Genomic DNA, 16,210 nt, shown 5'->3' with positions numbered 1-16,210 from the left:
ACCATCTTGGGTATTTATGTTTACTAGATCTACACCTAGGAGTGTTCGCCAGCGCCACTCAAGGCCTTGGTAGGCGAATGTGGACCATCCTTGTATTGCCCGATGGCGTCGCATAACACGCAGGAACGTGGCTAACAAACTCTCGTATGCTAACTAATGGCATCAAGGCAGCCAGATGCGAGACCCTCACTATGAATGAACGAGAGTAGAAGGGAAACCGAAGGGCTCGATTTTTTTTTTGTTAATCATGACCATATAAAGCCAACAGACAATGAAGACGAAAAGCATATCAGCCCGCCATGGCCCTGAGTGGCGCTGGCTAACGCCTCCCAGGTGTAGATCTAGTAAACATAAATACCCAAGATGGTGGCCAGATTTTTAGCCATCGCCGTAGCACAATCAGTAGTGCAATGCACGTGCAATGTGGAGGTTGTGGGTTCAGCTCCCACTGGTGGCAAGGTATCTTTTCATCAGTATTTGCTACATTTCAGTTTCAACCACAGCTAAGTTGCCCTATGCTTTCCGCGGCTTCATTGTCTGTTGGCTTTATATGGTAATGTGGGTTGAAGCAACATGCACTGAACTTAAAGGGGCTCTCGGAACACTTTGAAGGCAAAGTTTTTCGGTCGCGGATTGGGTATATTGACAGACAGTTGAAGAGATGAATGCAACAAGAGTGGCAGCGATAGGGGTACACAGTCCGAAGTTATTCAGCCGAGAAACTTCAAAATACAAGAAAAAGAATACATGTCCTCAACCCAAATTTTGCAAGATCTTCTGTCCCCATTTCTCTCACCCACTGACGTAACACCACTGCCAATGGTAAGAGCCCAAAGCGCCTACGTATTCACACTCCACGGTTGCCTACATGTTCTGTGTTCACGGATTCCGGTTACTCTGGTGTGCTGATGACGCTGGTCGAGCAACCTGGGACTGCGCAATGTCTTTTTTCTTTAGTTCAGCTTTAGTTCAGCGCAGCACCGCGAACAACAAAAAGGGTGCGGCAACAACGATGCACCGAGGTGAGGAACCTGCACCACGAGAACAACGTGCAAAATGAGGCAGCAGGGCGACAAGGCTGCTCACGGGCGTACAAAAGCGAGAAGAGGAGCTTTTGTGCTCAGAGGCCAGAGGCATGCCCCCATAAGAGAGGCGAAAGAACAGCCAGCACCCCTACCTAGTTTTGTGGTCGTAGTGATTTCTTTTTATAGCCTCATCTGTTTGCGTCAATATAAAGATTACAGCAAACGAAAATAAAATCAATTATTAATTAATTACGTTTTTTGCTGCAATGCAGTGGTCATCTGCAACTTGAGTTTTTCAGCAATCGCGGAGCAGCGAGTTGTGACGTCGATGATGGTTCTGGCGAATGCCACTAGGTATTGATGCGGTCGGCAGCAATATAGTGATTTGTTTGCGCGAATAAAATATGAAATATTTCGATATGGCAGCTTTGACCTATGCTAGAATCATCTCCAATGGTCAGTCTACGCAACCTGCAATCGATAGATGATGGCTTGAAAAGTGTTTGAGGGCCCCTTAATGTGCTGTGCTGGGTAACTGCGCTTCGCGATGGCCACCAAGGCGATCATCTCACCGCCAACACTACGAGGCAGTGGCACCACCAGTCTCACTTTTGCATCTTTACTGGCTCACTGAGCCGCTTTGCACGGTAAGAGTGGCTTTCTTGGTATTGTAGAAGGATAATTTATTCATACTACAGCTTATTTTTGACTTTCTTGTGTCCCTTCAAAAGCACTTGCTCGAGTAGAGATGCTCGAGAGATGCTGTGTCCGGTCTGGCACTGAAAGCTAATGCCTTGCCCATGACAAGAGGACAAAGAGGGGCGCACCTGAACGTGCCCCGTTCAACATCCTGCCCGCTGAGGCGCACATGGATGCCTTCCTTGAGCAGGGAGCCAAAGGCCATGGCTTCGCCCAGGGCCCAGTCGACCGTCTTCTGCTCAACCATCTCAGCGCGTGCCTTGAGGATACGCCGCAGGCCTGGGTGGATCTTGAAGTTGCCCGGCGGGGGCGAGCTGAACGCCGTGCCTATGTGTTGCAGGACGTCTTCAGACACACCCGTCGGGTCACACTTGATGGGATCCCGCTCCCCAAAGAAACCTGCATTTCATGTCGCTCATGGTTACCAGACCCGCAATGACGTGCACTTTTTTCTGAACAACATTTCTTAATTCCAAAAAGAAACAAAGAAATATATGGCGACAGCTTGCTATGCCCATTCTTGTTATTTCTAATCAGCCATTGTGGAAGCTAAGTCTGTTTCAAGGAATTAATTCATTGATTTACAATACCTCAAGTAGCTGGAGGGGTTTTACATGATGGGTGGGCGAGTATACAAATTAGCAGAAACACAAGACTACTGCAGCATTTTACAATACTAATAGCACACAACTTTTTAAGCAAATGGGGGCAAAATGTACCACTTTACGCTAAATTAAACTAAATTAACAAGCACAGTGTTACACGCGCACAAGCAAACATGAGCACATCTCTCTCGATGACTGCGGAAACTCGCTCTGTCAAAACGCTGGAGTGACGAAGCGCGGCAGCAGCGGTAAGCGAATTGGCCTTCGTGCTAGCACGCTTCTCGCTTCAATGCGAACTATGAGCGGCGAAAACACAGCGCGTGGCGGACTCCCCTTCCTGTCGTGGATCGCTATAAGATAGGGCCAAGGCGATCGTATCGCCGAAGAGGATCGTCGCAGAATACGTCCTGCTTCGGTCCACTGAAACCCTTCCGCGTTTCTTTGGTTGCGAAAATGCTCTCCTCCTGTTTGCGATAGTCCCGCACGCAAGTTTCGGATTCACCGAACTCTCATGACGCAGCCCGATTTCGGTCCGTCTCCGCAGGTATGATCACTTTACTTTTGAATGCGGCATCGCAATGTACTCGGCACTTCGTGCTGATAGAGCAAATACAGAAAACGGGAAGACTGGTGGTAGACTAATGCCTAAGCACACGTACTACAGCACATGGAGGAAGCGTGTGAGGCGGCCATTTTAAAGTGCCGATGGAGATATGGTAACGCAGATTTAGGGTCGTACTCGATCCTAACGTGCACGCCATTTTTGGACCTGTTTTATCAGAAAAAAAAGTGCACGTTAGATTCGAGTAAATATGGTAACTTGGCTAATCTTTCTCCACGAAGGGACACTGAAAAGACTGTATTGCATTTGCTGTGTCACATTATGTCCTCAGGCCCAGTCACCAAACAATGAACCAGCAGCGCAGCACATTGCGAGTCATTAGGAGAGCCTCAATGAGATACCACGCAAACTAAGTCTCCAGGTAGGACTGTTCACCAAGCCTGGCAAACCTGGCTCTGAGTGCTACACCTGATAACTTTCTGTGGCAGCAGAGCCAAAGGGCCTCTTCGATTATGCAATCCCGGACTGTCCGCAAACCGTCCGCGGCTTCCGGTCTGACTAGCCCTGACAGAAGAGCGCGTCACAGTCACGTGATCCAGCTGTCGGGGACTGTCCGAGATTTCGGTAGAAGCACCGCGACCGGAAGTCACCCTCCTGGCTGCCGTCGTCTGCTCTTTGCTACTCGTAGATAGCCCCTACCCAGCGTTTTTATTAGCGTGGCCTCCGCAATGGTGCAGTCTCAGAGGCGTACGTCGCCGACACAACCATGAAGCTAGCACAGTGTAATCGTAGCCTGGGCGCGCAGAACGTTTTCGCAAAGCGCAGTTTATTACGTCGCGCTAGCCAGCTCATTGCCTGAGAAGTTTACGTGGAATTCCCACACGGACGTAAGCGAAATCGTGGTGATGGTGAAATAAATGTATTTTTTGGCCCTAAAATTGCTGTGGAGAGACTCCGAAATGATGGTCGTGCCACGTTACTGTTCATGCAGAAAGCACCCGCCTACATCCTCAAAGCTCGCGAGACCGTCTGCTAATTAAAGGCCCGACGCGTGAGAGAGCGCGTGTACACCGTCTACTAATCCTGCACGTCAAAAATCAAACGAAGGGATCAACATATATGTCAACAACAATCCGCGAATCTCCTATTGTATACCACCCCAGCTACCGGCATGAAATAGCCACATGTAATATATGATTCCTTGCACGTACGCTAGTTTCACTTACCTGAAAAGCAAAATTTACCTGCAATGAGCATAACAGATTTCATGAAATACAGTAAGAAAAGCAAGCATGGGCGCCTGATCGCTGTGCTTCTTTCTTAAAAAAAACAAAAAAACGCGAAGACTAAAGCTACAGCAATTAGACGGCTCGTAAAAAACTTGCATGATGGCACACAAAGCACCGATGTAACAGAGGCGATAACTCAATGCACAGTAGTTGCCGTCTGGAGCGCGCAAAGTACGCAGAAGCACACGGAATCTTTCACAACATGGCGTCAAACACCGCGCGTGCTGCCGTCGTCTGCTAGCTACTTGCGCTTGTCCGAACAAACATCTGCTGACAGCTCCAACAGTCCGCGGGTAGTCCGGAACTTCCGGTCCGTGAAAAAAAACGAATGCGCTTATGACAACATTCGGACTAGTGGGCAGAGCTTCGGAAGCTGTCCAAGCAAAATCGAATGCGGCACAGCAGTCCCAAGCAGTCCGGGACTGTCAGGGACTGATAATCGAAGAGGCCCAAAGCTACGTGCACACGTTTGCACCTGCGGAGCTTCTGTTCTTGTGTTACTACACCAAGTAGTGCTGACGTTAACGCAGTAAAAAAAAGTGTGCTTTGGTTTCATAGTTTTCACTGCACTGCGTCCCATTTTTCAATCTGGGAAGAGTCCGCCCGTCTTGCCCCTGAGCAGAACAGACGTTATCCAAGGTTGTTCTATTTCTCCAATGGTGAAAGGCACGTTGTTAGTCGGGAATGTGTTAAGCCATTAATTGCCAGAGCCAAGTGCAACGCTAATCATTGTCAGTGCATCTACAGAAATTTGTAAGGTTAACAACTTAGCAGAGTGTGAAACGCTTGTGAAACCACCGTCGGGAAGTGGATCGACGGAAGTTGTTGCATGGCGTGCTGTTTTCCAAACGAGATTTGTAATTGGAGGCCAAATATATTTCGCTCTCTTAACGATGTCCAAAGCCCCTTGGAGGCCGATGTTTCAGCAAGATTAATGTGCACTTCATAAGTGGAAAAAACGTCGTAGTACAGTATCGAGTTTAGTGAAGGTTCACTAGCTAGGGTTCCGTTTTTTTTTTTAAATGCCTCCCCGTTAGTCTAATGCATTTATGTTCAATTGTTAAATCTGGCGTCCACCAGGAATTGCTCCTGCCTGGTTGCGGAACAACTAGTCAGAAACGAGTTTTATGCAAGCATTTGAATTTAATATAGAATTAATAATGAAAAACTCAAGAGCTTCTTTTGAACGAAGGGGAGTTTTTCTGAACCAATTGGAAGCAATTAGAATTATAGAGCGATTCAAGATTTTGTGTTTAAAATTTTGTAGGGCACTTTAGTTGAGGCTTGTTTTGACAGAAAAGAGAAAATTGAATGTTTTGATGGTAAGAGTTACAGAATCGCTAATGAACCAGTCAGAGCCTTATGAGACGAGAGCTAGAGATGCTAACGTGCCATCCATCCAGTTGTGAGCAATGTGCGATTTAAATGTAGGTTGAGATTGTGGGTTACCAAGTACTGCAAGATTATTGGCGGATGCGTACTGTGATAACTGCGCCGTGCGTATCTCAGTCAACCGGGCTCCAAAGTTTGTGTTTTGCATTGAATTCGCTGGCAATAATTACAAATGAGTGCATGATGTGAATGATGCAAACTTGAATTTCGCCAAACAAGGGTTCGAGTGGAGCATGAGGTGCACGGTGCAATGATGTCAAACGTAAAACTGGGAGTTGTGCACTTCCCCACAACAGTTAAACTTAAATTCTGGGGCTTACGTGTCAAAACCTCGATATGATTATGAGGCACGCCAAGTTGGGGGGACTTTGGATGAATTTTGACTGCCTGGGGCTCTTTAACATGCACCCAATGCACGGCAATGGTTTGCCACACAACACGACAGTATTGCAGCGAAGCTGACTTTAGGAGCATGGCCTTCATTGTGCAACACATATTAGATCTTTGCCCAAAATTCAAGCTAAAAAATCCAGTGCATGTTAGATTTTTACTTTGTTTAGAAGCTTTAATGTCACTTTGACTTTTATTTTCTGCTTTGGACACATCTTTAGTTCGACCCACTGGATAATTCGATCAATTCTTAGGTCACGTCAGGGTCGAATTTTAATCGAAGTCGACTGTACTACCAATTCTGAGGTGTCAAATATAAATATGTCGTATCCATTAATGGGTGTCGACAGGTCTAGTCAGTACACCAACAATGCGTACAGTTGAGTCAGCCAAAGAGATCACTGTGGCAAGCAAATTGACTATTACAGAAGTAGCACCCCTTGTGCTGTAATGAAATGACACAAGAAACGTCATTTACTGTCGGCCGCGCAGCGACCTCCCCGGTACTACACTTTCAGCAAAGATGACCCTGGGCTGAACCTGAGGACGAACCAGTTCAGAACGGTCACTCCAAAAAGTCCCGGTTAGGGTTCAATTCCAAGATGGCACAAAACATATTGGTTCGATTTGGTTGATATTAGGCTGAAAATAATGGTTCAGCTCTGGTTTTCGGTTCAGTTCCAGTTCGGTTCGACACTCTGTGGCTGTGAAGAAAGTTCACGCCATTCAATTTGTCCCCCATACCCTCGCTGTCACTGTCAAGAAGATTTATCGGCTTCTTGAGAGCCACATCGGTGCCGTGAATAGATTTGCATCGGCTTGACGGAAAGCCGTAACGTTGGTCACCTACACCTGGCAAAGCAGCACTGGTTAGGATTAGCATGGTGGTGGGCAGCAAATATTAGCAGGTGTTACGAAGTTATGCCAGCTATAAATAGAGTGTAGTGCTCTGCTACCAGTGTCACATGAAGAAACATATTCCTTATGTTTAGCTATGCAATGTCTGTCCGTGCAGACCTAACCCGTGTAGTTTAGTAAACATGGCAGAAATAATCTGTGAAAGGTTTCCCATTAGGCCTGAAGGGTGAACATTCACATTTTTGAAGAGCAAGGCTCGACAACTATTCATGACTTGTCCATTGTTAGATGGTATTTTGTACGCATGAACAATAGTCAACTTTCTTTGTGTGAGCCTGGGAGCAACTTTTTTTTTAAAGAGCATGGCCCACCATAATCGACTTCGACTGCAATCCTAGCATGCAGTGTGCGGCTTCCAAAGCAGTAGTAGCAATCACGATATATTCAAGCCCCTATATATTAACCTTACCCTTGATGCTGTAGACTGACAAGGTCTAGAATTATAGATGCCTTACGCAGCAACGGTAACATGCACTAGTCCTGTGACCGTAGCCAGCACTAAAGGAAACTCCTGAATCCTCCTAACAGTGGGTTAGAGCATTTCACAATGCTCCTAACGTATTGTTACTCTAACCGAGCTCAGGCAAGGCAAAATGAGTGAAAAAACAACGATGAAAGGCAATGTCATTTAGCACAGAGCAATCAGTGCACGTAAAATTTCTTGCAAGCTTCTTTAAACCAAAAGTGGGGAGCTGCAGTGTGCATGTCAAATGCCTTCTTGAGCCAATGTGTCTCAGACAGACTGCTTCCGAGTGCATGCTTCCAAAAAAAAAAAAAAAGCAGGCCATGGTTACTAACACTTATCATTATGCAATGAAAGACAGGTGTTATGGTGGGTCATACGATGTGCCTTACGAAAAGCCCTTCACAACATTGCACAATGTGAAATGCAAAACACAAAGGCTCATTCATTTGTCAGAGAATGGTGAAAGTAAGCTGTAATGAAAGGCAGATAATACAGAGGTGGTACAGCCATATGACCTTTTGGAGCAGATCTTGGCACAGTATGGAAGGTACATATAAACAGCATATGGTCTCAATATTAACTGAAATAGTCAATAAATATTGTGGAGCCTCTATGCACATCAATGCAACATTCGGGATCAAAATTACCAAACTAGTTTCATCAACTTTTAATAGAATGGCTTTCCCTGTGTGTATGCTATTTAAAAAAATTGCAGAACGCAAGGACATGCAAAGAACACTACGCCCTATAGCATGAGCACGACTAAACCAAAGTTGCAGTAAAGACGGCCACAGGTTTTCTTTACTTCTAACGTGCAAAATCTCTCCTGCACAACTGTGCGTTGGCTCATATGAAAGCTGTTTAATTGCAACCATGGGATTTACTCATCCGTTCGTGCAGGGTTGCAATGAAGGTCCCCACTAATAGAAAATTAGGTGACAGCAGTTGAGTATGTGTATTACAAGGTATTTCTACAGCAGCACCGTCACTGCCTATGCTAAAGAGTGAGCTACCAGACATTATCTGAGGCTTCTTTTTGATCCGCAAGTCTTCTTGAGTGAGCTCCGTGCCACGCTAGTGCAAAAAATGCAAAACTGCAGCACAAATGACACAAACAACAAGGCAGCACAGGGACAGTACACTGGAACCTCTGCCGGAGAGATATAAAACACAGCAAAAGGAGGACCAATGCATCTCCAGGATGATGATAGCCCACTTTAGGTTTTGGTTTCACTTTAATTAACGAGGCAGCACGACCAGAACGAGGCTTTCGTTCTTACACTCTTTTGGCACAGGCTTGGTGCAATTTTCCACTAAAATGTCGTTGTGGAGCAGGATAGCGCAGAGAAAGGCTCTCGGCGCAATCTGCCGCAATTGATGCAGCTGTTCCACCACTGACAATACAAATGCACTTCACCCCAGCAGACCCTTTCTACACTTTCAATAAGGCTGTTCTGCTATACAGAAGGCATTGTGAACATGCACACTATTGATACACTTTTTCAATTGGGACAGGCCTTCAACCGGTGTGACTGTCCAAAGCTAGTGTTTGGCATTGAGGTCAGATAAAAAAACAATGCCTGCTGAAGAGATGGGAGAGAGCAGAAAAAAAAAAATATGCACCACTCCAGGGTGAATCAAGCCAGTCCCGGTTGTAGGACTTGTCCTCTTTCTCAGCGTTCTTGTAGGCCTCTGACAGGATGCTTTCGTACCGCTCCTTTTCCTCCTGCATAGTTGAAATCGAGGTTATTGCAGCCACTCCCCAACCACTACTGGGAACAACAGTGGCTTATGTTCAAAGCTGCTGATTGATTAACTTGATGGTCACCACCGAACATTTATGGCAGCCGTAACAAAGCCCAATATGGTCCTGGCCATACACGTATGGTAGCCCCCGAATGTTAAAAAAAAAAGAATTTTTGGAATGAAGCAGCACTTAAAGTTGCTGCAGAGGTGCTGCTACTGTCCATGACTTCAGGAAAAAATTCTTGTTGTGCTGCCGTCCCTCGGCTTCCATCAAAATTGATTTCTCGCTTCGCTCTATGGTGTCTGCCACCTAGGTAGTTGGGGAGTATTTCCACTTCGCCTAGCTTACTGCCATGAGCTCATGCCCGAACTTGCGCACTTTATAATCGGCATGCTCGCACGTCGTTTCCAGTTAAGGAAATCAGAAAAACTGATTTCTATCTCGTTTCTTATAACTCAAAGTGTTACTGCGAGACGCTCACCCCCATGGCTTTACTGCAGGTGTGTGATTACTGTGTTTACACGCGAGCGCTCGCAAACCAGCAATGCTTCCCTCTGCGCATCTCTTTTTGCGAGGCACGTGAGGACTGCCAGAATCTAGTCAAGCAATCTAACATTTGATTGCTGCAGGTTTCTCCCTAGCTTCATTCTTCTGACGAGTGCGCATCACTGAGCTTACTTGAAGGCGCTCACATGGCATGCCTCGCTTTCACTATGGCTGCGTGTCCCTAGGGTCACATTCTTTAACGATCCATGTCATTTTCCACTCTTCTGGCCCTTCGTCATTGGTTCAGATGTGGATTGGAGGCTGCCGCACCGCTTTCCTTGCTCGGATGGCAAGCTCAGCGCAACAAATGATAAATATATGGAAAATGAGATGGAACATTTCAAAATACAGACCCTAGTTGTGTCAAACTCATTTTGAAACATAAACATAAGTTCTGTGAATATTATTACATTTGTTAAAAATTATTTATAAAACTGTCGACATATTAAAAAATGTCCCTTTATTGTCAGCCAAATTTTGTTCTCTTGTTTTTTCTCAAAATAAGTGGTTCTGAAGAACTTAAATCTGCAATAAAAATCCACGACCCTGGCGAGATGCATTTTCAGATAAAAATGTGACACTCAAAGGGTTTATTAACTAGGGTTGTGCAAATACCACGGAATCTTATATTTTCAATATTCATATTCGATTCCAAAACTAGTTATTCGAACATTTTCGAATATTCGGTTTGATACGAATATTCTAAACAAATCTATTATATTGATTGATGGTTGTGCGAGAGCAAACACGGTTCTTAGCGTTTCTTTCTATCTAATCTAAGAATGTGTGTTTGATTTTGTGCTGAATTTAGTGACAATTTCGTGCTGCTGGCAAAATTTCACCTGTACGGTGCACTTGGCCACTGGACAGCTTAGCTGTGTGGAAAAGCCAGCTTCTCAGTAGCAAGGGGCACGGGTTTGTGGACAGCGAGGATGCACTTAAGAGCGCAGCAAAAAGGGATGAAGGTGACTACACAAAAGAATCTAACTGCAATAAGAATGCTCTTTCCACGAGTACAGGTCCAAAGGGCTGACCTCAGCAGCGATGCCACAATCCTAAGCTTATTGCTTGACAGCAAATGCAATGAATGACGGCTGGCACAGGGTCAAATACCGCTGTGTTTACGGGCATTTGATGCTATAATAAGGCACAGGTTAGTGAAAACAGACAGCTAGTGGGAATTACTCAATTTCCCTAGTTAACATGAGTCAAATACGCAATCATTTAGTACAACATCTTACTAGTCTAATTTTTTACCGTTGACAATATAATTGCAATGTTCCAACAAGTTAAAATAACCAAACTTGCTAAAAGTGCATGTGGATATCATTATTCGATATTCGAAGCTAAATATTTGTATTCGATTCGTATTCGACAATTTTGATATTTGCACACCCCTATTAATAACTCAAAAGTACTGACTTCAACAGAAAATTCCAGAAACAGCCACCTACATTAAGCAGTTTGCCCAGGAGTGACGAGACCTCTAGCTTCAATCACAGAGATAGTGTAACCTGCTGGAAACTACAGGAGCACATAGCACAAAGTTCAGCTTATGCCTCCCATTTCAGTTAACAGCACAGCTAGGCATTACTGAAGTCATGTGCTTCACATAGGTGCTTTGCTTCAAGCAGTTTATACAATTTAAATTTGATAGTGCAACCAGTCACAGGCATGCCCCTGCTCATTTGTGACCACGTGCAAAGCCAAAATACATGGCTACTGACAGCTGGGCATAGCGTGTGCCCCAAGAAACTCGCTGCTCTGTTAGCCGCTGCACGGCTATCCCATAACTGGTCTTCCTAAACACAAGAGCACGCATGGAGGTAAAGTGCACACAGGTCATCAAATATGGACGTGTCCATACTCCAGTGCTGCAAAGTATCTATAATATAGAGTAAACCCTCATAACAAAATCCATTTCATTTGAAATGTCAGTTTATTATAAGTTTTTCATGGTTTCGACTGCAGTGCATATATCTTGACTTGATGATTCAAAGTGGAGCGGCACCTGTTGCTGTTTAGTACGAAGCACGAAGAAAAATACAAGAGACTGATCGGTGCCGCACAGACAATGGCCTTTAGCTTTTCTTCTATCAGTCTGGGAAGCAAAGAGTGCTGCAATGGTCACTCCGCCACATGGCAGCAGCTCCTCAGAACTACCTTTATTATGTGACTATAGCTGACAAGACGAGGCTACTGCTTCATGGACGTCAGAATTTCACCACTACAGAGTGCTGCTTTGTTTCAGTGTTCCCATGCTGTCAGAGTGTACTCCCCACAATGCTATGGCTCTTTTAAGGCCCTTGCCACATTTATTAGAAAAATACCACTTATAATAAAGTCCATTTACTGCCCCAACGACTGTTTTAAAGAGGGTTGACTGCACATTTTTTTCATCTACAGTTCCAGACTGGAAACACTGATGACTTTGCCAGACTACAAAGTATGCACCTTTTGGCAGGTGATTGATCATGAAAGCTTGCTTAAACTGTGCGCAGAGTAATTGCATTTTAAACCCTTGCCACGTGCCAGTAGAGGACAACAAGCTGTCACAAAGAAAACCACCAATCACCTCAATCTCCTTCTCAGAGACAACGCCTTCGTCGAGTAACTTGCGAGAGTAGATGTCGAGGAGGGTTGACTGCTTGCGGATTTTGGTATACATGAGTGGCTGCGTGAACATGGGTTCGTCCACCTCGTTGTGGCCATTGCGTCGGTAGCCCACCTGTGATCCAAGCGAGAGCAGATACAAAGCCGGCAATGTATTACAGCAGAAAACTGTTTAACAAGCACTTTGACACGCATGCAAGGCACACCGTATCACGGCCTGCCTTGGCGACGCGGGCTTTTAGGGTGAGCCCATTGCAATCAGTTTATCAAAGAACATTCCACAGTGCAAGGGACTTGTTACATTCGCTCGCAGAAAACAAAAAACAAGTAAACTTTTGTGTATGACGCAGCCTTGGAGTAACATATCGGTAAATTCCTGCTTCCCACGATCTTCCAAGTCTGTCCGAGACGTGCAGAGTTTTAAGATAAGCTTCAGATACATAGGTACATTTTAAATTTCGAATTATCAATATATTGAACTATTTCGAGATCCCCTTCGAGTTCAATGTATCAGGGATCGACTGTAACAAAAGACCTGACATAACGGAAAATCTTTAGTGCATAAGCCTGCTCATTATACAGTGTAGACCGCTTATAACGTAAGTCGCCGGAGCCGCGAATATCCGCACTATAAGCGGTACCGCACTATAACCAAAGCAACAATTTTGGTTGTAGCCGCGTTTTTTTTTTTTGTTCTTTCTTTTTTTGTTCTGATCTCGTGAGACATTGAGGGGTCTCCTAAGTTTTCACTCTATGGCGGTGCCGGAGCAATGCCAGTCGGAGGCGCAGCTGCGTGATTTGGTTCAAATTAGCGAAATTCAACTGTAAATTGAATGCAAACATCCTAGCCGCGTTCCTCGACTGTCGCATACGCGTGGCGGCTCAGTGCACATGTTTTGCATATGTGCGGGCCTTGAAAATTCTTGTTTTGGTTATAGTGCGGATATTCGCGACTCCGGCGACTTACGTTATAAGCGGTCTACACTGTATTCACGAGTGTGAATAAACCCGGTGTCTTCTCCATGGTGCGACCATGTCGTTCGCTACTGGAGCGGCGTTGCCACTGCTCGAAAGCATCGTAACAAATAGTGTGCAGTACACTTTCAATGACCCTACAGACTATCCCAAGCAAATAGGTGAAGATGCTTATCTCGATAGCGAGAGTGGCAAAGGATCATAAAGGCGCAAACATTGGGGGCTAAATTCTTTGCTAAGGCCACCGCCACACCTGCGTGCATTTCCTATGTTTATTGTATAGGCATCACTGCACCCATGCTGACACCATAATTATTGCTAAACTGGTTCCTGCACTTTCCAAATACAGTAAAACCTCAATAATTCGAACTCGGTTAATTCGAAATTTCGGTTCATTCGAAGAATTTGAGCGGTCCTATCATTCTCAATGCAAATTCTACCGGATAATTGGAATGGCCCACGCGGCTCTAGTCGGATAATTAGAAGTTTCTGGCTGGTAGCAACGTGCGGTGGTTAGGTTAGGGAGCTCTGTACAGTCACCAACCGATTTTCTGAGTTCGTGGGGACCGAAAAATAGTCCAGAAAACTCGTTCGGCCGAAAAAAAAAATTATTAGTGCGACTTACAAAAAATCTCTAATAATGCCCTGCCTCATACTACGCTTGGAGGGGATCGTCTTGCTTGGATTTGTGCAGGAGTGACGTCTCCGTGTACAGCCGACACGAACGTCACCGCGTTGGCGATCTCCGCCAACGGAGTTCGCCATGGAGAACCAAAAAACGAGCTTCGCACCGCTTAGCTCTCGCGAAGGTACAGGAGGTAACGCCGATCACTGACATGGGTCTCCGAGACACCTGCTAAGTGTTCACGCCATGTTCAAAATAGCAACCGAAACTTTACAGAACAAAAAAAACAATAAAACAAGCGTGGTGTCAGCACGCACGAGCGAGCGAAGGTTCCTGCGGTCTATCGGTTCAACGGAAACTGAGCGGCGAAAGCACAGCGCATACAAAAGGTCAGAGCTGTCTGGAGATCGCTTTCAAGATACGGTGCACGCGAGAACCCGCTCCGGCGCTAAGTACGCAGTTGTTAGAAGAGTAGAAGTCGCCCCCTCCCCCCCTTACCCCCACAGCCAGGGAGGAAGTTAGGGTGCCTCGATGCCAGCACCCAGGCGGCGCTGGCATCGAGGCACCCTAGAGGAAGTCGCGTTTACGCTCCGCCATGCGGTCACTCTCCATGAAAGCGCGCGTCCCCTGCGCGCTGTCACTCGCACATACGGCGGGCGTGCGGTGATGATTTTATCGCCCTTGAACTTTATATGGAACCTCAGGGCGGTGACGCCGACAGCAAAAATCCGCATGAAGTGTCCATATAATTGCTGTCGCAATAAAAAAACATCCCACAATAAATGGTCACAATGATAGTGCTGAGCGCATATACTAAGAAAAAAAAAAAGAGCAGTACTCTGGAGCGTTTTGTCAGCCAAGGAAGAGCGGCCATGGCCTCCGAGACTGGAGGATCGTGCGAGCTCTCTATTGATAGCGCGCGTTCCAATCTTGGAGGCTATACAGCGAGCCACTAGAATCCAAGCCAGTGCAAAATCCAACATGGCGGCCTCCAAGATTGGGTAGCGCGGCACGGAAAGAGCGATTTCGTCCGCAAAAGTGAACTTTGGGGTCTCAATTCGTCCAGAAAATTGGGTTCAAAAATGCATGAACTCAATGGGAACCCTGACAGTGCATTTTTGAAGTCTGGAATATCCAGCAAGCCCAAATTTTTGGAGTAAAGCACCACCACGCCCGATTTCGCGGCAGTTATCAATTCCGTGAAGATCGTCCACAACTTTGTTGAGCGCAGTGCGGGTGATATTTATATGCTACGTGTTGCGAGCCAGCTGGAGAGCATGGCACTAGGGGCGGCGAATCAGCGCGCCAAGTAATCCCGCATCGGTGATTACTTTGAGTAATCTTTCTCGGACATAGAAAATAAAGGTGATTTGTTTTTGCGGCAAGTTCTTGCTTGTTTTCTTTTTTTATTATTCATTTCGGTTAATTCAAAAATCCGCTTAATTCGAAGAATTTTCGTGGTCCGGCGACCTTCAAATTATCGAGGTTTTACTGTAGGTGAAAGGTGTTTTGCAGCACAGCATCAGTGATACCTCGAGTTGAGGCAGTGCATTCAGCCTCTTCGTGACAGTGATCATGATACACACTAATTGGTAGGCATACGACAAGCCACTATGGCATGGGTTCTCAAAGTGAGTTTCGCAGGCCCCTCCTCGCGGTTCCACGAGCCACTGATAAATTTTCCCTGGTTCCGCGCTCGCCAAGTGGCCAAGACAGTGAACGTGAGGTGCGCTCAATCCAAAGAACTTCCATTACCCATTCCCGAGAGTCACAATACACCATCACAGTGTGTAATAGAAATGCGTGAACTGCGAAATAAATCCACCAGCAGCAAATAGGCAGCGCGTTTAAGCTTATGCACTTAAATCTCGCAGGGTCTAACTTAACCCCATGCGCATTTCTCCCGTTTGTAGATCGGGGCCGATAGCATGCGTGCTGATGTATACGTCGGAGGATTACAAAAATAAATGCACCGCAAATGCGCGATGCAAAAGAGTAAAAACGCCGCTAGCGTCCAACCAAAACGAAGCGGTGGAGTCTGCATCCGTCTGCATTGCCATTTGTCGTCAGCAGGAATCATACGTGAAACGTCTCTGACAGCAACGCCGGAACGCTTTGTGCCTAATTGTGCCCCTATAGCCTTTATTCTTGTGTTTATCGCCGCACATAACGCCGCAAACGGTAGTTTCATTTTGACTTGGTGCGTGCGTTGGCCGCCTGCCTTCAGAACCTCAAAAAAAATTCAAATTATGGGGTGTTACGTGCCAAAACCCCCATCTGACCACCTGGGGTTCTTTAACATGCACCTAAATCTAAGTACACAGGAGTTTTCTGCATTTCGCCCCCATCGAAATGTGG

At 45.9% G+C, this 16,210-nt stretch overlaps 2 protein-coding genes across 5 annotated transcripts in view; one reads left to right on the top strand and one right to left on the bottom strand.

Moving 5' to 3' along the window:
- LOC119437313 (2-oxoglutarate dehydrogenase complex component E1) overlaps nt 1-16,210 on the top strand; it is a 565,962-nt gene that overhangs the window by 212,334 nt on the left and 337,418 nt on the right. The window lies entirely within an intron of this gene.
- The window catches only part of LOC119442658 (2-oxoglutarate dehydrogenase-like, mitochondrial), a 77,540-nt gene that overhangs the window by 20,553 nt on the left and 40,777 nt on the right, over nt 1-16,210 (bottom strand). The window contains exons 7-9 of the mRNA XM_037707622.2: nt 12,215-12,367; nt 8,970-9,072; nt 1,853-2,123 (exon numbers count right to left, since the gene is read on the bottom strand). Of these exons, the coding sequence (XP_037563550.2) occupies nt 1,853-2,123; nt 8,970-9,072; nt 12,215-12,367 (527 nt within the window). The remainder of the gene's footprint in view (nt 1-1,852; nt 2,124-8,969; nt 9,073-12,214; nt 12,368-16,210) is intronic.

Source organism: Dermacentor silvarum, chromosome 1 (genome assembly GCF_013339745.2).
Source record: "Dermacentor silvarum isolate Dsil-2018 chromosome 1, BIME_Dsil_1.4, whole genome shotgun sequence".
Lineage (NCBI taxonomy): Eukaryota > Metazoa > Arthropoda > Arachnida > Ixodida > Ixodidae > Dermacentor > Dermacentor silvarum.
Note: the sequence above shows the minus strand (reverse complement) of the source record. Positions and strands in the feature narration are given on the sequence as shown.